The 22,248-nt window shown below is 34.6% G+C and overlaps 1 protein-coding gene across 1 annotated transcript in view; it reads right to left on the bottom strand.

Moving 5' to 3' along the window:
- Cntn6 (contactin 6) overlaps positions 1–22,248 on the bottom strand; it is a 197,064-nt gene that overhangs the window by 78,035 nt on the left and 96,781 nt on the right. The window contains exons 5-8 of the mRNA XM_051203481.1: positions 15,348–15,532; positions 10,873–11,009; positions 9,040–9,169; positions 7,119–7,269 (exon numbers count right to left, since the gene is read on the bottom strand). Coding sequence (XP_051059438.1) covers positions 7,119–7,269; positions 9,040–9,169; positions 10,873–11,009; positions 15,348–15,532 — 603 coding nt within the window. The remainder of the gene's footprint in view (positions 1–7,118; positions 7,270–9,039; positions 9,170–10,872; positions 11,010–15,347; positions 15,533–22,248) is intronic.

The raw sequence follows: 22,248 nt of genomic DNA, 5'->3' as shown, positions 1-22,248 counted from the left end.
AAATGTACACTTCATCACCTACTGGGTTCATGATGGAACCTCCAAATTCATGAAAGAGGGAAGAAATTGTCCAAACACATATATTGCCACCATTTTTTATAACTAGGCAATACACTTTGATTACTTTGAAAATGCTTCTTTAAATCTCTCTCAACCACCTTCAGGTAGTTACACTTTATTGGCAGTTGGAGTTAGTGATAATGAAATTTCAAAGACAGTTCCATATAGAAGTTTTATACCAGAAACTAAAAAGGTCTGTTTTCCCATAGAGACACTCCCAAAATCAAGAACTGAAAGCTTCGATTTAGAATCACTGAAAATTTCAACTAGTTTTCTACATTTCTCTTTCATTCTTTCTACGAATTCAAGTGAGTCATTTACAACCAGCAGCAGAAGTATAAAGTTAAATATTTATTTTCTATTAAAATAAAATTATGAACTTGAAGTGACATTAAGAACATGTGCAGGGACTCTGGCTTTCTTGTTTAAGGTCAGGATGTGGCCTTATACAAATTGGAAAATGAACACAATAATCTGTATTCCCCTTTAAATCAGACTAGTCAACAGTGTATTTACTTACACAATTAACCCCAACTTTTAAAATATATTTTAAAATAATCTGTGACCATTCTTTTTATCCAAAATTCTGTTGCTGACTCTTAGAAAATTTAATTCCAATTGCCTTTAAAAATCTACACACACACACACACACACACACACACACACCTTTGAACACATACAGATACAGAGATATAGTAATCCCAATAGTCTTAATTTTATGTTCTAGATGTAATAAGGATTAATTTGTGAGCCCAATACTGGTGGCACATACCTTTAATTCCAGCATTTGAGAGGCAGAGGCAGGTAAAAATTTGTGTGTTCAAGTTCAGCTCAGTTCTAGGATGACCAAAGCAGAAAAAGCTGTCTAAATTGTGTGTGTGTATGTGTGTGTGTGTATGTGTGTCTGTTTCAGTGCCTAGCACTTTAATATTTTTTCTTCTTGAAATTGTCTTCCATTATGTTAACTATTTAAAAGTTATATACAATTACTTTGCTAGGAATTTTTCTGTGTCCAATCACAGTGATTTGATAGGGTAGGGTCTGATTATGGAAAATTATTTAGTTCCCTTCTCATGGACAGTCTACTAGTTTAAAAGAAAGAATCTATCTTATATCTGATGTCTTAAAGACAGCATCATAATCTATTATTTTAAATATTGGGAGGTTTTTATAAAATGTTTTATTTTATTTTTTAAAAATATTGATCCCAGTTCCCTGTCTCATCCTTATGGCCCCCACTGATGCACCCATCCCATCCTCCACCTATTCCTCAAGAGGATGAGGCCAAAAATAATGTTATCCTTAACTTATTTTATTTAAGGAGGCCTATAGTAGAGAAATGTTTCAAATATATAATCTAAGTAAAACATTGTAGGCTAGTCAACTCAACTTTTATAATACACTAGCGAATAGTAATCCTAATTCCTTACCTTCCAATTTATTTTCTTTACTTTCTCCTTTCTTTCTACCCATCTTTCCTATACTTTCCCTTTGTTCTTTCTACAGTACTGTATTTTTTTTTTTATTTTGTTACCTTCAAGTTGTTTGGAAGTCTTTATGACCAAACCACAGGAAAACTATTGAGCCAGTACAAATGGCAGCATATCATATGTGGTGATTATCTAAATTACTCTAACATTGATTAAAAACTTTGGAGTCCGGCTTAAACCTGAAAGATCCACAGAGCAACCAAACATAAAGAAAATCATCTTTAGCTGACTTATGCACACTGCCCATTCCATACTTCTGTTAATGCTGATGTGCATGTTACCTTTAATAATTTGTGTTTTCGCTGGATGCTGGTGGCTCATGCCTTTAGTCCCAGAACTCTGGAGGCAGAGGCAAGTAGATCTCTGTGAGTTCGAGGCCATCCTGGTCTACAGAGCTAGTTCCAGGACAGTCTCCAAAGCAATACAGGGAAACCCTGTCTTGAAAAGTAAACAACAACAACAAAAAGGTTTATGTGTTTTCAGAACATCAACTTAAAAAATTAGCAGGGACGTCTAGCCTCTCAGAATGCCTCTGTTGCAGTTTCCTCAAAAGTCTACATTCAGACCAACATCAAAGGTGCTAACTGTGATGGTCCCACCTCACAGACTACTCCAGCCAAAACTCAAATAAGCTCTATACTTTCACATCACACAGAGACTAAACGAAAAAATAATACAGCTAACTCTCCCAAGACTTGACCATCAATTATCTAGCAATCTAGGAAAATGGATACCCACATTCTCAAGGCAGAGTGGGTGGTTTCTGATCATTCAGTGGATGTATGTCATTGTTTTGGGGGATAAGATTCATGTTGTTACTGATCATGTTCTGAAAATAATTAAACAAAGGAGATTGATTTCATGGATTTCTTTCTGAAAAGAAACAGACAGGAAATATAAAAATGACAGGATAAAAGGGTACATTATTGAATCTGCCTTTAAACTGAAAAACAACATATAGTCTCAAATATTTTACATTGGAATGATTTTTTTCAAATTGTCATAAAATTAAGGTTACTTTTTGTTATACATATTATATATAAGTTTCTAGTCTTGTTTAAGTTATTGGACCTATACAGCTCATTTAAAATATAATGTAAAGTTTTAATCCTTAAAAGTTATTATTAGAAATTGTATAAGTAATTAAGAAATACAGGTTGGCAATTAATTATCTACAATATTCAAACTTGGAGACATGTACGTATGTTTTTAAAGTCAAAGAGAGAAATATTTTAGATAGACAGATGGTCTTCAAACATTCATCTACAGATTATGGCATTTAAGATTTTTTAATAAAATAAGGCTTTTTATGACAGTCAGACATATCTTTTCTTGCAGTACCAATTTACTTCAAAAAGGGATGCTGGGAACTGAAGAATCTCCATATGGAATTTGCTTTCAATGTGACAAAACTGGCCATCTGGGCTAGAAATTGCCCTTGCTTTAACTACTGATGATATGCTGTCCAAATTGAATGAGTAGGATACAAAAGAAAGTGACTGCTATACTTTGCCAAGACAAGGAATGCAGTTCTTCAAAACTCCTGCTTCACATAAAAGTTAGTCAGAAATTCTAATCATGTAGGCTGAAGATTGATGCTCCCACTTTGCAGGTGACTGCCCAGTTGTCTCTGTCATTTCTATATTTTGGGGGGTGGTTTGCTCTGCACTTCCTGTTTACTCAGATGCTATTATATACTTCTCTTTAATGAGGTCCTTGATGGGGTTGAAGACTAGATAGTTATTGTTAACAGTTTTTCTTGTTACCAAATTCAGAAATAAACTTACATAAGAGATATCAAATTTACAAGGTTAAGAAACAAAAGCTTAAGTTGCTTATCTGAAAAGGTATTTTTTAAGATCAAAAAAGATATTTTTAGGATGGTAATACAAGCTGTGATAAAAGTGGTTTAGTAATAAAACTTTAGTCTCACTAATATAGGAAAGATAATTTATTACTTTCTCAAGATTTGCCAAATACAGATGGACTAAACATTGTGAATGCAATTCTTGCTTGATAACTGCATTTATTGTATATAGTTTTACTATGTTAGAAATTTAAACCTTTCCTTTTTATTTAGATTAATCAGGGAAATGTGGAGATTCAGAGAGGGAGGAAGATAAGAAAATGGGGACAAGACCAAGCTACAGAAACCCATAGAGACAGCTGACCTGAACAAGGGGTAGCTCATGGACTCCCAGACTGATAGCTGGGAAACCAGCATTGGACCAACTCAGACCCCCTGAACATGGGTCTCAGTTAGAAGGACTCAGCAGTCTAAGGGACCCCTGGCAGTCGAACCAGAATGTATCCCTGGTGCACAAAAGGACTTTGGAAGCACATTCCCCATGGAGAGATATCCCCTTAACCTAGAGGCAGGAGGGAGGGCCTACTCCCTATTCCAAATGACTTGACAGATTTTGTTGATTCCTCCTGGACTACATCCATGGTGGAGGGCATGGGACAGATGGAGGGAAGGAGGGAGAGAGGGAAGAAGAGAGGGACAGGGAACTGGGATCGATAAGAAACAAAATATTAAACAAAAATAAAAAAGGGATATTTGAATACTGTGTAAAAATGTATTTTTGTGATTGGTAGAATAAAGAGCTAAGAGGATAAGTGGGTTTTCTAGAGAGATAGATGATGATGATAAGAAGGAATTTAAGTGTGTATATTACAAGTGAGACAGCAGGGAGACACTGAAGAGGTTGAACATAAAGTACAGAAGAGAGATAACTGAACCACATAAAATAATGTAGATTAATAAAAGCAGGTTAACTTAAGTTATAAGAGCTAGTAGGACATGCATAAGCTAATGTTCAAGTTTTCAAATTTATTAATATTAAGTTACCATATCATTACTTCTGGGCTGGCAGTTCCAACAAAAAAAGTACTTCTACAAGCACAGATAATGTATTTTCCAATAATCAGCTTAAAGTCAGACACTTAATGAAACCAGTGAGGAAAAAAAAGTGATAGATAGAGGAAACGGGGAGAAAGCCTACAAAGATATGATGTCTCATGTAGCTAGGTTCATGTCCTTTACCAATTACTGTTTAATATTCAACATATCAGGTAGACACAGATGTCTGTAATTACTACATACTGCTAGGGCTCAATTATTTCTTCAATTTTTTAGAATGTACATTCAGAACTTAATTTGTTTGCTTTCTACTTTTTAAAATGTGTAATGAATCCCCAAACTAGTAGAAGATATTTTTTGTAAGATTGTGTAGGCTAAGAGGCCACAGAACCATTTCTTTCATCACTGTGAGATGTGCTTGCATATGCCATGACCATTAGTTACTGCTCTGAGGCTGAGATTGATTCTATCTGGGGGAAATTCTGTAAAAAGAAACTAAAAGTGTTTGAAAATGTAGTGCTCCTCATACTTTCTGGATTTTCTTTCAGCACGTTAGCCCCCACAACTCCAGCAAATTTTCTTACAGTTTCTCAGATACTCCTTTTTCTCCTCACATACCTTGTGTTTGGACATTTTAAGGTCATGGAAGGTCACTAAAACTCTTCTTACTCTTTCCCTTCACTCTTTCGAACCATTTTATCCAACACAGAAGAATTAATCAGTGTTTGGGGACCCATAGCAGTAGAGGAAACATATCATCTAGATACACTGTATGATGGCATGTGATGTCTGGAGTATTCTTCCATATCGGTGTGTTTCCATTTTGTTTCAATTTTAGGGATGAAATAGAAAACATATGGAAAACAAGTATGTGATGTTCTGCAGGAAACACCTGCATCAAACTCTCAGAGGGGGCTAATTTTTGCTCTGGTTACAGGTTCCCTTTACCTTTCCATTGCCTTACACCCATACACCTGTCCCTTTGTCTTGAGGCATTTTACTAAATAAAGCCTCTCTCTCTAGGACTCTAAATCCCTACCCATTCATCTTTTCTAGCTCGTTCATTCAAAATTCAAGGGAATTGCAATTTAGGAAGTTTAATCCAGGGATATAAAATCTTTTTATAAAGGTAAGACTAAGGAATTGATGAAGGGATTAGGATGCTTCCTCTCAAATACTTCATCAGATATATAGACAGGTCTATAGGACAGAAGATAGAGCCAGGACAACCATCAGCCCTAATACAAATTTGTTGTTTTTCTTTTCATTATCTCTTCATTTGCTAAAAGGGAAATATTATGACTGCTAACATCAAACCAAGGTCCTCACATCCAGCCTATGGAGTATGTTTCCCTAGAAAAACTTTCAGAGGTTCTTGGCCAAAATCCATATTTCTAGTTTATCCTGCAGCATTGGCTATGTTACACAATGAATCTACTTTTTGTAGAAAGCAATGCTTGATTGAAATCAAGCTGTGAGCGTTCATGTAAAGAGTCAGCTCACATACTAGTCTTTATGATACTTCTCTCTAAAACTACCAGTTGGCACACTTACGGAGTGACAAGTCATGGGGTAAAATCTGTTCCATTTTAATTGAGCTGTGACCATTCTCTTAACCACAATAATCTAGTTTCCAGATGAATGTTCTCTTTGATTTTTGCCTTCCCTGACCTGTGGACTCCAAGTAAAGGCCATTTAGCAAAGATGTTTACCCATCACCTGACATTCTTTAACTGTCTACTAACTGCTGACTCCTAGCAATAGCCAACTGTAGACAACAATGGAAACTTTTTGAATTCACCTATCCCTTTCTGTCCTACAAGTACCTGATTTTACAAGCAGGCCTCAGGCTCTGATTCTTACAGAGACCTCTTTGGTAGCCCATGCCCCAAATAAGGCTCATATTATTTGTCAGTCCATCATCCCCTTGTCTGTGTTTCAGCCTTTTTTATTGCACTTCATTCTTTCACATGCCCTGTCTTGTCAGATGAGCATCACTGCTATATAAGATGTAGAAAAGCTCAATGAACTTATATGCACAATGGTTTATTCTTAACAGGACAACTCAGTCACACACAGGGATGATTCAAATAGAGCTGCCAACTGTGGACTGACCATCCTCTCTATGAACAAGGATCTATAGCTCAATTTCATGAAGTGCAGTATATGTTTGAAAATGAAACATATTCTGTTATTCTGCTCTGTCCTAGAAAACATCCAAGTGATGACTTCATATTTCTCACCTGCATCCATTCTGGAAGGAAACCTCTCTTGCTTCTCTACAGGAACCTCTCCATATTTTTTTCATGTGGTGAATTCATTTAGTCATGGGGTGAACACCTGTGTGACTATTTAAAAGCCACAGCACCAGGTGTGTTCTTAGGCATGTCTCTTGCCTTTGTATAATGTTCTTACTGATTTCTCAGCAGGTTAGGTCAGCAAAAAGCCTTCAAACTGAATACAGATAAAAGGATCTTAAAGGATTTTAAAAATATACCTCTATTATAAATGTGCATAGTGAAAATACTGCAGTCAAATCACACAAACAGGCTTTAGCTTTATAACTACTTACGTTTGTATAGCACGTGAAACTGTTGGCATCTAGGGGTACTGTACTGAAAGTTTGTCACAGAGGAAAAAGTTGAGCTTGTTAGATTGTACATTATAAAATACAGTAATGTTTTTACAAAGTAACGATGTTTTACCTTTTACTTGGCCTTAGGCTCTCTGTTCCTTTTTTCCAAGAAATAGATGCTTTAGGGAAGGCATTTGGTTTGCATTCAATAGAAATGTCACCACTGACTTGAACAATTGAATTTTTTTTGACGGGATTTTTTGAGAAATCTGGAGCTGAGGCTAAAAATAAATTTAAAAGTTGAATAATTAATTCACTCAATTAACACACAGTAACTTAAGATAAAACTAATATGCTGGATGAAATTTAACATTAGTATTCAAAACAAAGTGTAACATACTCAAGCTGTTTTAAGGCCAGTTTAAGTACACACAGACACACACACACACACACACACACACACACTGAGAGAGAGTCACACAATATATACAATGCATAAAAAACCTACACATATATATATGTGCATGTGTATGTATATATGTATACATACAAACATATATATATATACACATATATATATATATATATATGATTTATCATTGAAGCAAATCAGAAGTATTTTGACACTATGTCCACTTTCTTGTAGAAAATTTAGGTGTAAAAATATAATTTGTCTTCAGTAGAAGTAGATGAGCCAGGTATAGTTAAAAATATCACATTTTTCAGTCTCAGTGTTGTTTCTACCATGTTGGAAAAAATAATAGTTCACTGAAAAGAGAACAATAAATGGGCTTGGGAAGCATCTAAGCCTCCCATGTTCCTGGATGTTGGATCTGTGTATCTAATCTCAATTTCTAAACTCCAAGAGAGCTGAGGTTTTCAGATATTTCAGACTATCTGATTTCTTGCCTTCTTTGGGAATTGCTTCTCTGGCCAATGCAACTTGCTTTTGTGATCCCATATTTAATAGAGTGTTCTCAACTAAGCTTCTATTCTGCTTGCTTTGTGTTTGCATACCAGCAATTCATTTTAAATTTGGCTATTTTTTTCAGTTAAAGTGTAAGTTCAGTAAGGGTGCAGGTCTCTCTCCCATGAATATTTTTATTCTTGGAGCCTGGGTATAATAAATGTCCATTGAAATAGTAGTGATTAAAGAATGAACAAGATGCCTGACATCCAGAAACCTATAATATTTGATCTCTTGCTGTCTTCTTGTTTCCTCCATTCTTCTGATTGCTAATCAACTCATGAATAAAAATGCCTCACACTCACTTATTGCAGCTGACACCATTGTTTGAATTTCATGAGGTGCCAATTTCACACTGTTCCAACCTTAGTACTTACTACCCCAAGGAACTGTTTTCTTTGTTCTATGTTTTCTTCAGTATCTGCATGACAGTATGACAGAGTTCTAGTAAAGTAAATGAAGAGAAGTTTAAGGAATTGTTCTTCTTTTAATAAGAGACAGATATGGGAGGATTTGTGTTCTCCCTTTACTTCTGCCCTGAACGTGGACTTGATGTCTGCAGCTACAGCAGTCATCCTGAGCCCACACATCTTCACATTTGCAGGAAAGCATTCTCAGTGTAATGGCCAAGCTATACTGACTTGTTTGACAGCTACATTGTCCTACTGGACAGCCAGTGCTCACTATAGAGGGGATAACGTGTGTCACCATGTATTAAGTCTCTATAAACTGTTAATTGCTTTTCTTATGCCTATGTGTTGAAAATAACTCTCACACTCATATCTGTAGCTGAAAAGACTCCCCATTGGATGACATTGTTTTGTATTCAAGACCACCCACTAGAAATAGTTGATTAAATTCCTTCTGAATTTGGCACAAATATAATGATGGATCTTAATGCATTGTCAAAATAGAAAAATAATTAAAACCTTTCATTTTGTAAAAAGCTGATTGAAATATTTCTTATTGTTTTTAGGGAAAGTAATTTCTAGTTCACAGGGGAAAAATCAGGTTCAGATGAAACAGAAATAATAGTATGTAAAGGTTTCATTTCAAATGTCTTGGTTATAAATGAAAGGCTCACCTAACACTCTCAGTTCTGCATTTGCGTAGATTGTCTGATACTTGTTTTCTGCCGCACATTGGTAGATCCCGGAGTCTGACACATTCAGCATGGTGATGATAAGAGTGCCGTTTTCAATCTGTATTCTCTCCTAATAAAGGAGTAGATATCAAAAGGTGTTTTGCATTAATATAAAAGGTGTTTCATTGTTAATGTTAGCATACTCTTGCACAAAATATATTAATGAACGACATTTGCGCCTATCACTGAGAACTTTCACTTTGAGATCTTGAGTGGCTTTCTCAAGTTAAAGAAAAAAAAAGAGTACAAAATATATGTTTTGTGGAATAATTTTGGAGGACTGGAATCATCCACACTATGTCATTTCTGTGAAAATTGACATCCTGTGAATGGAATATTTGGAATTATGTATTTTATGATATTCAAAATAATTTATAAAGTACCCTCATTCTGGAATGTGTTGCCTAGGTTCTCAGTTAGAGAAGCCAGAGTCTTCCTTTCTGTAACCTCCTCTAAAGCCTACCTGTCTCTGCATGAAGCATCTGCTCCAAGGGGTCTTTTAGGGGACAAAATATAATTTTGAATATACAAAATAAAGTAATAGTAAAAGTCTAACCTAAAGTAAACATTTCCATGAATCTGATATTGTTCTCTAAGGATAAGGTAATTGGGTTAGAGAAAACAAAGAAAAAGAAAATGTATTCTAAAGGCATTCTAGAGAAGGATCTAGGCAACCAAACACACCACACACCACACACACACACACACACACACACAAAAAAAAAAAAAAAAAAAAAAACATTGGTTTTAGCTTTCTCAAATAACATATTGTTTATTGTTTATTTTATGACTCTGCCTATGGCTATGTGTGAAATATAAAATATAACATTAACACAATTATCTGGATAATGTGATGGGGAAAAGTTCTCTCATGGGACAGACATTGTAAAAGAAAGTATGTTCATATTTAATTGTGTACAAAGCCTCTGATCTTTTCTTATTGGAGCAGAGACAGTCTTCATTTTCTTAAAAGGAGGAGAAGGTACCAACTCAGATTCTGAGTCCTCCTATTGGACAAAGTTTAGAAGACAACATCTACTCACTGTTTTGTAACCTTGGAAAATAATTTTGCTTTTCTGTGTATCTTAACTGGATGGTACCCACAGGTAATGTCCTGAAAGCTAATTTTAATTTTAGTAGCTGAGGTGAAATATTGGTCAAGTTTCTCAGCCTATCTGAAATATATTTCTTCATATGCTTGAAGGAATGATCACTATCTATCTCTCTTACATTATCTTGAGGACAACACAATATACAGAAAATAACAGAGCAAGAGACCTGACACACAGGAGAGCACATCAGTTGTTTGCTTTGAAAATGATGCAATCGTGAAATGGTTTTAATTTGATTGTGTTTAGAATATTTATTTTTTCCTTGAGATTTCATACTTGATACAATATCTCTTGATTATATCTCTGATAGTTCCCCACAGCAACCTCCCTATATCCATCCTGAACATCCGCTCAGAGCTTCATGTTTTCATCTTTCTTTTTATTTTTCTTTTATTCTCTTTTTAATGATCTAATTGAATCCAGTTAGAGCTGCTTGCACATGTGCTAAAGACATCTGTAGATTCACCACTAACAGCATGAATATGTACAAATTTTTAATTCCAGCCCTCTTTTCTTCCTTTGAGTTTGTTTAAGGATTATATAAATAGAAGTTACCTTCCCCGGAGTATACTGAATACTCCAAAGACATGAGATGATACTGAGGAAGAGTTTTATTCTAATAAAATGTAAGAGGATGAATTTCTAATATATAGTTTCTTACCTCTGGGTTGAGGCGTTCACCATTCTTTAACCATGTGTACCAAGGATTTGGCTTTCCACTAGCTTTGCATTCCCAAAACAAGCTGTCATAAATAGAAAGGTATGTATTTTGGATTTTCTGTTCCCATTCAGGAGGAGCTGTTTACCAAAAAAAAAAAAAAAAAAAAAGAAAGAAACATGTTGAGAATATATTGTTGGCAATAATTAAATCATCAAGGTAACACAGTTCCATGTTCTTAGTTACAAGGGGGTTAACCGGATCCAGGTGAACTGCCATTACAATATGTGAGGTATTTGGTGGGGGTAGGGTGAGAAGAACTTCAGGAGTGTAGCAGGGGCAACTTTCACAATTATCACCCCATATTTGGCTCAAGCTAAAGGTTGCTGTCTGTCATTTTGCTGCACCTGTGCAGCAACTTATAAATTTCTGAGTAAAGGTCAAAATGGAGAAGAGAGTTAAAGAATATTGCCATGCTAAATCACAGTGCTTAAATCATTTTAGAACTAAAGACTAAATCTAAACAATTTGAGAGCAAATTTTCTATTAATGTATATGTTTTAAATGTCTCACCCAGAAATAGTACAGCCCTATATCTTGACATAACATAAATGTGAGCCCCCACTTTTAATAAGATAATCCAATATCTTTTGGACTCTTGAGATGGAATGCAGACTTTGCAAGTTGTAGTAGAGTGAAATACTTAATTTTGTACCTTCACATGGAGTTTTAAAAAATCCATTTTTCTGATCAAAGAAAGTTCTGTACAGTGGTAAGCATAAAGCAACTGGTGTATCAAATGGGAAAGGAAGGAGCTGTTAGCCTTCCTGTCATTCAGGAAGAGAGCTGGGCTGCATATGAGATTCACTAACATGAATGTTCTTAGTTGCAGTTACTTAAAACCTGCACACAATTGCTGATCTCTTATCTCCTTCAGTTCTGTCCTTTTATCCTTGTGGAAGGCAGAGTACCTGCCTTTCCTCGGAATGTCTAGACAAGTCTAGCTTGATGTTTGACACTTTTACATTGTGAGCTCACAACTACTTGTAACCCTTGCTTCAGCAGGATCTGATGCCTCTAGAATTTTTGCAGAGATGTCAGATAACCCTTTCAAATGGTATTTTAAAAAAATCAGAAGCCAAATTATAATCATTGAACAGAGGAAAGCCCTGCCTTTTTGCTAAGTGCTACTACAGTGGAGAAGTTTGAGAATAAGATTCTTCAGCTAGCTCAGAAAAGAGTCAATGAAAGAGAAGTTATTGACTGAGCCAACAACAAGTACTATTTTGTTTTAAACACACTTCTAATGTATTTTAATGAGCTATCTACCTAGGGAAAGCAAAGGGAGGCCGGGAGGCGAGTATTCCTTGGTTCTTGCCTACAATCATTCAAGGACATACTACTTCACATCCTGTCTGTGGATACAATAGTGCCGAGTAGGCTGTTGAAGAAGCAAAAATAAAATAAATGTGACTGTGAAACGAAGTACTTAACAGGCATCTGATACCAGACTCATTCAGCCTAGAACTGTAATGTGTTGTGCACTCAACTATAGCAAGAAGAGGAAGAAATGAGGCCATGTGGAGTTGAAATATTATTACCACAAAACCCATGTGTCTGATTCCAGGATTTTCTACTGTGATACAAGCCTCCATTAAGGCTCTGTAGGGAGCTGGTCACCAAATAGAAGGAGTCATGGTATCCCTGGGTGGTGAGACTCAGCCTGTGATTATCTCCTTTGGAAATAAGATCTATCTCCAATTTTAGAACATGTTTCCTGAAGCCTTGAGAAGCAAATCACAGCACAGTGTATAAGAATCCAGTGCCCTGTCAAAAACTGAACCTTCTTTCTGTGTGCTATTAATAAAATAATTTGTAATTATTTATGAGAAAATTGTGATATATTTGACCTGAGAAAAATTGCATTTTTATATACAGCTTCATAGCTTGTGAAGTCTAAGACCTAAGTTTAAAAGATTCATATTTATCAATTTAAATTATATATAAAAATATATGTGTATTTATATGATGTGTTTGTGTGTCTGTCTGTGTGGAGGAACATACATATCCTATAGAGACCAGAGATGTCAGATTCACATGAAGATGGAGTTGCAGACTGACACTTTGACGTGCTGATACAGTTTCTGAAAATTGAAAACAGGTCCTCTACAATAGCTGTACATTCCCTTAAATCTAAACTTCTTAATCCTCAAAATACAACATGTATACATACATAGCACATGCATGCATACATACATACATATTGCTTAATGAAACAATTACAATATTAAGACATATTTATTTAATGTGCATATTTATCAAATTCTTAGCATTTTCATGAGAAAGGTCTTAAATGTTTGCCTATGTAAGAATTGAAAAATTAATTTAATATTTTGGGTTTACCAAATTTCTCTCCTACTGGTAGATATATAACACCAGCTGACCCTTTTAAACATATTATACTCTCTTTAACCATAGTAATACATCAAAGGCTAATTTCAGAGTTTAAAATACAAAATACAGAAGGAGATACAATGTCACTCTCTATTACTGAGTTGTATTTAAGCTCATCAATATAATAAATGGAAACACCTTCTTGATTTTCAAATATGATGCAGCTCTAGCATAGGATTATTTCTCTTTAGTTTGTGTGATATAAATTAATATGTGGCTATGGTAAAAACTGATTATCTAATCCATCATTGTTTTATTTTAATTCCAAAAACAGCTTACTAGTGAGATGGACTTGGACCATTGTGTTGAAACCTAGAGGTTAGAGTCTAGTTTTACATGAATTTTTAAAGCTTTGACCTTGAATTTGAATAGCAGTACATGTGATATCTTGCTAAACTAATCTGAACTCTTCAAACTGTAACATCACTGATTATTTATGGCTAACAATATTCTAGAAATTATGAGTTAATGTTTTTAAAATTCTGTGTCTTGAAAGATACATATAGAATAAAGTAGTTTACTGTTAATTCAGTCTATATTTTTGTATTCTGACCCAGCACATTCAGACAAAAAGTGTGAAATATTTTTCATCAAAACTTTAGTATTTTTAATGTGGTAAAACCTCAGTTGTTTCCTTACTAATATATTGCCAGAGATATTAGCTGACAAAAATATTCTTTAAGAATCCAATACTATTGAAAAATCAAATTAGTTTTCTTGGCTGGCAAGCATCAATAAAATTGTAGACTGATGATTAAAAAGGAAATTACATTCTATTTATAAGAAAAACTTTCACTTCAGGTTAAAATTGAAAATTATAAATAAAATAGAAAGTAATATATCCAAAGGCACATATGTTCTCCTCACAGGATATGCAGTTATTACTTCTATAAGATAATTATTATAAACTTTTCAGATTATCCAAACATTATTTTAATAACTTTCTAAGTGATAGAATTAGGTTATATATACATCTTAATAAATATTTTGGCTGTGAACAGTATAGTTTCTAGGAGTTCTAGATCTTAGAATCATCAAATAGTTTAATAACTGCTTTACATATTTTATAGGTTTAGTGGTGCTGGAGAGATGGGGCAGTAGTAGTTAATAGTGCTAGCTGCTCTTCTAGAGGATTTATGCTTGATTCTTAATACCTATATGGCAGTGAGGAATCTGTATTGGTATCCTAGGCAACCATCATGAATATGGTACACAGGAAAAAAAACACATACATATAAGATAACAAAAAATGACCAGACAAGCACTGAAAAGTGGAAGGAATGTAATACATTCTGCCATTTCTATTTTTCTATTCACTTTTACATTTTGTTTGTAAATCTTATTCATAATAATAATTAAGATTGCCATAGAGTACTCTTGAATATTCTATGGGCAATGTATTTTAGTCATGAATACCTTTTTGATAAACTTTAATGCTGTTAACATGAAATTGCTGACATTCTTCATTGAACTATAATAAACAATGTCATGCACATGCACAGACTGTGCTGAAATTTATGTCATTGTGTGTCTCTGTGTGTGTGCTGAATGTATGTGTATGCTTGTACTTGTTCTTACATACACATACAGAGTGCAGAGATGGATGTTGAGTGGGTATCATAATCAAACCTGTGCTACTTTAATTTTGATACACTGATTCTCTCTCAAGTTGGAGCTCATTTATTGGATAGACTGTCAAGCTCTCCTCAGAAGGGCTACTGCTTAATCTTCCCACATATAGAATTACAGGTATATATTCCCATGTATGACTTTTTATGTGAATGGTGGAGATTTGAATGCAGTCCTAATATTTGTAAAACAAGTGCTTTATCCAGTAAGATAACAATTTAATTGTTTTTTAAAAGACAATTATCCATTGGTGCTAATCACTGAGCTGATATCAAGGTAGAAACATGTCTTTCCAAGTTTTCCCATGACACATGTCCACAAGACATTGATGTTTCTCCTATTTGTTCTGAAGCACAGTAAACTACCACACACAATTCGCAATTCTATTTACTCACCATAAAAAATGAGTTGACCCTTTGCAAGGTTTCTTCCTCGAAGGTTACCTGCAATGCATTCATAGAAGCCTTCATCCTCTTGTTGAAACGTGGGGATTTCAAGGATAGCTTGGGATTTGCTGTACTTGACTTTCCCTGGCATCGGGTTTCCATCCAACCTCCTCCAACTAATATCAGGGACTGGACTTCATTAGAATAGATGATGGTTGTCATTATGACAGCAGGATAAAATAAGAGAAACTTGAAAGTCACTCTCAAATAAGATAATCCAATCTATTATAGTGTGATTAGTTTTCATATCACACAGTCATTCACCACTCATTCATTCAACCATCTATTAAGCTTTGCTTAATCACTTGCCATTTACAAAGCCATGTGCTGTTCTTAGGAAATGTGTTGCTGATAGAAAGCACAGGTCATCTGCCATTGCAATGTTGTTACATTAACAGAGAAACTTATTATAATCAGAATGTAAAAATAAATACAGTTTACTATTGTAATAACTGAAACTAAAGAAACAGGATGCAGAGATGGTAACACAATTTGATCAATGGAAATGTGTTGATCATGGAAAATTACTTTGAGAATTTAACATTTAAGACTAACACATATCTACACAAAACTAGAGATTTTAATTTAAAAATCATACTTTATTCTATGCTAAATTAGCATTTTTGATTTTAAAAATGTATGATAGATGAGTTTATTGTCAAGAATATGAGGTAACATGAAACAAATCTGTATAAATTTGAAACCCAAGCTTCATATCTGTTTGTAACTTGTATACTATTAAAATAGCATTGAAATAAAAATGGATTTATATTATTCTTGTTTCCTATTAAAAATATTTATAAATAGAGGTTTTTCTACTTATAGGATATATTTAAATAGATCTAATATGGAGCTATATAAAATGGTACAAAACTAAGTTTCAAACAATAATCATTCAATTTTAAATCCATGGTAAAAGAGGCCACATCATCATATGCAGAGTGAAACACAACCATAGAGAAGCAAAAAGAAAATTGTCTTTAATGTTCATCATTTGTAAAATGAAATTCTAGTGTACTTATGCAAGCTTCCCTTCTTCTCTACCTTTAAGCTATGGTTAACTCCCATATAGATTTCTCAGATGACTTAGACATCTCTACTATAGTTGTATTTCAAATTTATACTGACAATGATATCAGTAAGTCCCTTGTCAAAGTCCATTTATCAGTCTTGTGGAAGATGTAAGGATTCTTTAAATCACCAAGAATGAGGGTGGAGAGCCCTCCAATGGCTGACAGAAAAGGATCTGTAGAATCTGAGCAGCAAATAAGTGGAGAAAATGGGTGATACTCCAGAGAAGCTTTGAAGACAGCCATCAACCTGGGGAAGCCTTAGGAATTCTCAAGGGCTATAATGTATGATCATCCCATTACAGAACCCAAAGAGAAGTACAGGGTAAACTTGTGGGCTTCTACATAGTTATCAGAAAAAAATAAAGTTCCAAACCAATGCTTGAGTTGACTCTTTTTCTCAATTAATATAGTTTCCTGCTATAATTTGAATTTATTCAACACCAAATACCATATTTTTAGTTTCTATCCTTTTAAAATGCCATTTGCCATAACTTTAGATTCACATTTTACTAAATCGGTGTATTCCATACAACAATTACTCCAGGTTACTGTTTTTCTTAATCACTCATTTTCTAGAGCTCCTAATGATTGAAAATAATCTGCAGGGAAATGTATATAGATAGAAAGATATCCCCTATGCCTGAAATATTTCAAACTGCAAGTGATATTAAATTGCAAATACATAGACATTGTCTATGTAAGCACAGTAATGATGTACTTGGGCAGTTGTGAAACATATGTCATTTATGTCCCTCTCTAATGATTCCTCCTTTCCATGACTTTTTCCACACTGATAATACATTTATTAGCTGTATTATAATTTTTCTATGAAAATTAGTTCATCAAATTGGTGATAGAGAATCAGATGTGTGTATGAATTGAACATATGTTACTATGTATTTAGAAATGAAAACCTGATGTGTATGGCAAAACCACACAAAATTATCCAAAATAAGCTTATAGCCCAAAATATTCAGATTAAAATGATCAAATATTGAACATTTTTTCATAGCTGCATCTTACTGCTTCATATTAATTGTGAAGGTATATGACAAATTTTCAGATTACGAAATGTATAAATTCATAAAAAGTGACAGAAAGCTTAACCATTATAATCTCATTCCAAATGGGTAAACTTTACCAGCAATAAAATCTTTACTAGGTACTGTATGTAATTACAATAGGTACATATGATATCATTGACCTTCCTTATAACTAACAAGCAGAGATAGGGTTTTATTTATCTCGGTTGTAGCTGCTATTCTTAATTACAAGGAAATACTTGCATTGCAATAGTCTCACATTGTAATCTAAGAATATATATTTCAAAAAAGTATAACTATTTTCAGTGGATCTACTACATCAAACATAAGGTCAACTAATTCCAACTTTCCTGACTTTCCCAAGAACAAAGAACTCAAAGACTGCATTGGATTTTCACTAGATGGATGTTGGTGGTAGAAAAGAACCAGATTGTGTAGATGAAGTTTCCAATAGGTGCAGTGTAGCAAAAGAAACTTCAGATGTGTGCTAGTTCTCCTCTCCTACTCTTTCTAGTATCATGCCACACAGATCCTCATGTATCTTCTCACTAACACTTACAGCTCTTTCTAGGCAACTGCTGCCAAACTGCTTTTTCCAACTATAGCTGCACAGAAAGCTAAAAGAATGTAGGAACATCCATTGCCCCTAAGAATTGCTCTTCATATGCTCCAATTCGGGTATAGATACACCAACTGTTCTCTCTGTTACTACAGCATGCTGGATGTGACTCCATTTTCCCCAGAACTCATGTAGTTAACTAAAAAGACTTTGAACCTTGCTTGCTTCTCTATTGAATTTGCTCTCCTTTGTCTGCCTCATTTCTTCCCATCCTTGTGGGTACTTCCTAAGAAGTCTTACAGTCACTTTCAGAAAACTATCGTTTCAAGCTAGACCTCTTAGAAGATAATAATGAGAATTTCTCTTATTCTAATCATGTGCTGTTTTTGAAATGCTGACTGCAATGAATCCTGATGTAAGTCTCAGAATGGTGTTTCTAATACATACATACATACATACATACATATACATATGTATATTTCATTTGCACAGAGATGGAAGTTTGTAAAAGTAAACAGCAACGATGTAAAAAGCAAGCAACAGAACCCTTGTGCAAAACCATGCATTGACAAATGTATTTTAACAACTCACGGTCCTATAGGATCAAGGTTATAAACTACGAGGCAAAAACAAGACATGGGGGAAAATATGAGTCTGAGCTAATAAGAGATATTTTTCTGCTTAAAAAAGGAAAGAAGAAAAATTTTATTTTCCTTATTACACTTGTACACTCTTTTCTTCCCTCTTCCCCCACCCGACCACCCTCCCATCCCATACCCCCCTCCACAGGGAGAGTGATGTCTTCCAGGATGGGTAAACAAACTCTTGTCAAGTCATTTGGAATAGGGACCTGCCAAGTCATTTGTTAATGTTTTGTTGTTAGTGTTGTCTTGGGTTTTGGAGTCAGGGTCTTACTGGCTTGCCTGGAACTTGTCATTTAAACTCACAAAGATCTTGTTTCCAAAAGTCTAGGATTAAAGGTATATACCACCACACTTGTATTAAATGACATTGATATTTAATAGCTTTCAGTTATAAAGATGAAAAAGTCAGAGTTGTGAATTCCATAGTTCCAGGAAATGTTAGTCTTTTACATCCAATTTTATTTCTTAAGTAATTTGGTCCTAAATGAGTGTGGCTACTATCCATGCAACTTTGGAGGCTGCAGCAATGAATCAAAAGTTTAAGGCCTACCTGGGATACAATTTGAGTTGAAAGAAAGCCTGAAAATTTTATTTAGGCCTTGTTTGAAGTGTCAAATAACAGGATCCTATGAAAAATTCAGTGGTTAAACACTTCCAGAAAGTAGGATGTCCTTCTTTCAATTTCTCATAACTTAAATCACAAAAAAAAAAAAAAAAAAAAAAAAAATCTTTTCTCTGGACATTTCTTTTGGTTCAGTTTTCCCTTCAAACCTATAATGGGTCCTTATTTTATGCTTTCTCTCCCTCCCTCCCTCCCTCCCTCCCTCCCTCCCTCTCTCTCTCTCTCTCTCTCTCTCTCTCTCTCTCTCTCTCTCTTTCTCAACTGACTCCCAACTAACAATTTGAGCAACAGTGGAAAGGTGACCATAAATGGCCTTCCCTGATAATGAGATCAACAACTAACTTATCCACCATCATGGAGCCCTCATCTAGTACCTTTTGGAAACAGAAGCAAACAATCACAACTAAACACTGAGCCAAACTAGAATCCAGATCCAGATAGGAAGGACAAGACCTAGCTGCAGAAACACATAGAGACAGCTGAGCTGAGCAAGGGGGAGCTAACAGGCCCCCAGTCTGATAGCTGGGAATGTAGCATGGGATTGACTCAGGCCCCCCTGAATATGGGTCTCAGCTAGAAGGCCTGAGCAGCCTAAGGGACCTCAGACAGTGGAAGCATGATTTATTCCTAATGCACAAAAGAACCTTGAGGGCACATTCCCCCATGGAGGGAAACTCCTTTAACCTAGAGACAGGAGAGAAGTCCTAGTCCCTACTTCAAATGATGTGACAAATTTAGATGACCCCTCCTGGATAGCATCACCCTACACATGTGGAGTTGGGGTGGGTGGGAGGGAAGGGTGGGAGGGATACATGTGAGGGGAGGAGAGAGGGAAAAGGGAGGGGGGAGGGAGATGGAACTGGGATCGATATGTAAAATAAAAATAAATCTTGTCTCTATTCGGTTTGAATTTAATTGGCATCTATATGTGTAAATTTAGGATGGAAAACACAGTCCAAATATTTCTATAGGCTGGTGAGAACTAGGGCAAGCCAATGAAATATTCCTCCCCTGACACTGGCATTGATTTTAGGGGAACTATTGAAAAGGGAAGGCATCTCTTTCCACAAGAGATTAACTTAAGCTTCAATCCAGGAGATGAAATTTTAAGATTTTAGTCAACAATGAACAAGTATACAGACAAGTAATCCATTAATATCAAAGCTAACAAGAAGAAAAATATCTAAATTCTTCACACATTTATAGACTAGCATACAAATATGCAAGTAAATAAACAAATTTACAAATCTCACAAAAGAACATAAAATCTCCATTTTTCTTTAAAATTTCTTTGACCCTATTAGAGCACTTTCCTGTCACTCTCAATAAAGAGTACTAGATTAGACAGACTAAAGACCTTTGTTCAAATGAGTCATAGGTTAGTTTCATCATTATAGTTGAACCATATGATATTATTATTTTTAAAATGTTTCACATTCTATCTAGTATTTCATAAAAATCATGACAACAAAATCAAGAAAAATAATTATCCTTTATTTTTGAGTATTTTATTTTAAGAAACTCATTTGAGAAGTAGCAAGAAGATTTTATAGCTATTAAATAAATGTTTGGATTCATTCAGATATCATGATCCTCCTGTAGAGTAGTGATATTGCATGATATAGAACCAAAAATCAAATACAAAATGCTGACTTTTGAAAAAAATAATTCTTCTAAAGTTTCCCTTTTGTCCTGTAACTTTTTTATGACACAAAATAAAATATTTTTTCTTCTACAGTTCTCAAATGGATAATGGACAGCAAAACCAGAATCATCCCATTCAAATAATTATGATTGTAATAGAGTCATATTCCATTTATGTGATGTAGCATAGAATGTACATCTACATCTAGCTACATTTTATGATATATTGAAAAGCATTGGACTTTTGTGAATCATTTATTAATTCACAGAATGAGATTGAACAATTGTATGTAGTACAAGGCTTATTGTGAATATCACAAAAGTCATGTGTTTTAAATATACACTATAATAAATGTTAAACCATATATTTGAGTATCAATATTCAGTTTCATGATTGAATGTTAATTTTGTCATGACAAAAGTAACAACTTCCATTCTCTCTCTCTCTCTCTCTCTCTCTCTCTCTCTCTCTCTCTCTCTCTCTCTCTCTTCCTCTCCCTCTCCCTCTCATGTGTGTGTGTATGTGTTTCTTCTCTGTTTATGGCTCCATGTGATGATGAGACATTTGAAACTCATTACTTTATAAATCCTCTATTATCTGAATTCAGTTCTCCACACCTTGATTCAAATGGTTGCAGTTATCTTTGTATATCCCTAAAAATAGGTACATTTCATGCCATTCTCCACTTAATGAACAAACAATGGCCCTGATACTTATTGGTCATGTTCATGCCCTGCTGACAAGTGCAGAGATCCAGGTGAAGGCATACTTTAACTTGAAGATACTTTTAAAAGATTTGTCCTATTATCAAGAATTCATTGTATGTAGAAAAGAAACATTGCTTATCAATGAAAAGAAACAGTGTTTAAAGAACTCGAATTAAAAGTAAGATTAATAATAATCATTAATTGAGTAATTACTATGTACAAGGTACTGTGACAGGTAGCTTCCATATGTCATGTGAGTTAAAACATTAGCTGGAAGCTTCTAACAATTCTAATTACCTGTTCAGAATGGTACTCACGTTTAGACAGATAATTCCTAGTAAATTATTATCTGCCAATTTTCCTTGACTTGAAGTTCTGACAGAGGCTAATTAATTGTGATCCACCCTCTAATCCTTTTCAGTTGCCACCCTTTCAATTATGAACACAGTTGACTCTTCCATTCTTCTGTAGGCTCAGCAATTTCTTTAGATTCTACCTGGTTTGATTACGTTAATGACACTAGCCTTGTCAAATTCATTGGCAGATCATTTGTACTA

Source organism: Phodopus roborovskii, unplaced genomic scaffold, assembly GCF_943737965.1.
Source record: "Phodopus roborovskii unplaced genomic scaffold, PHOROB, whole genome shotgun sequence".
Classification (NCBI taxonomy): Eukaryota; Metazoa; Chordata; class Mammalia; order Rodentia; family Cricetidae; genus Phodopus; species Phodopus roborovskii.
Note: the sequence above shows the minus strand (reverse complement) of the source record. Positions and strands in the feature narration are given on the sequence as shown.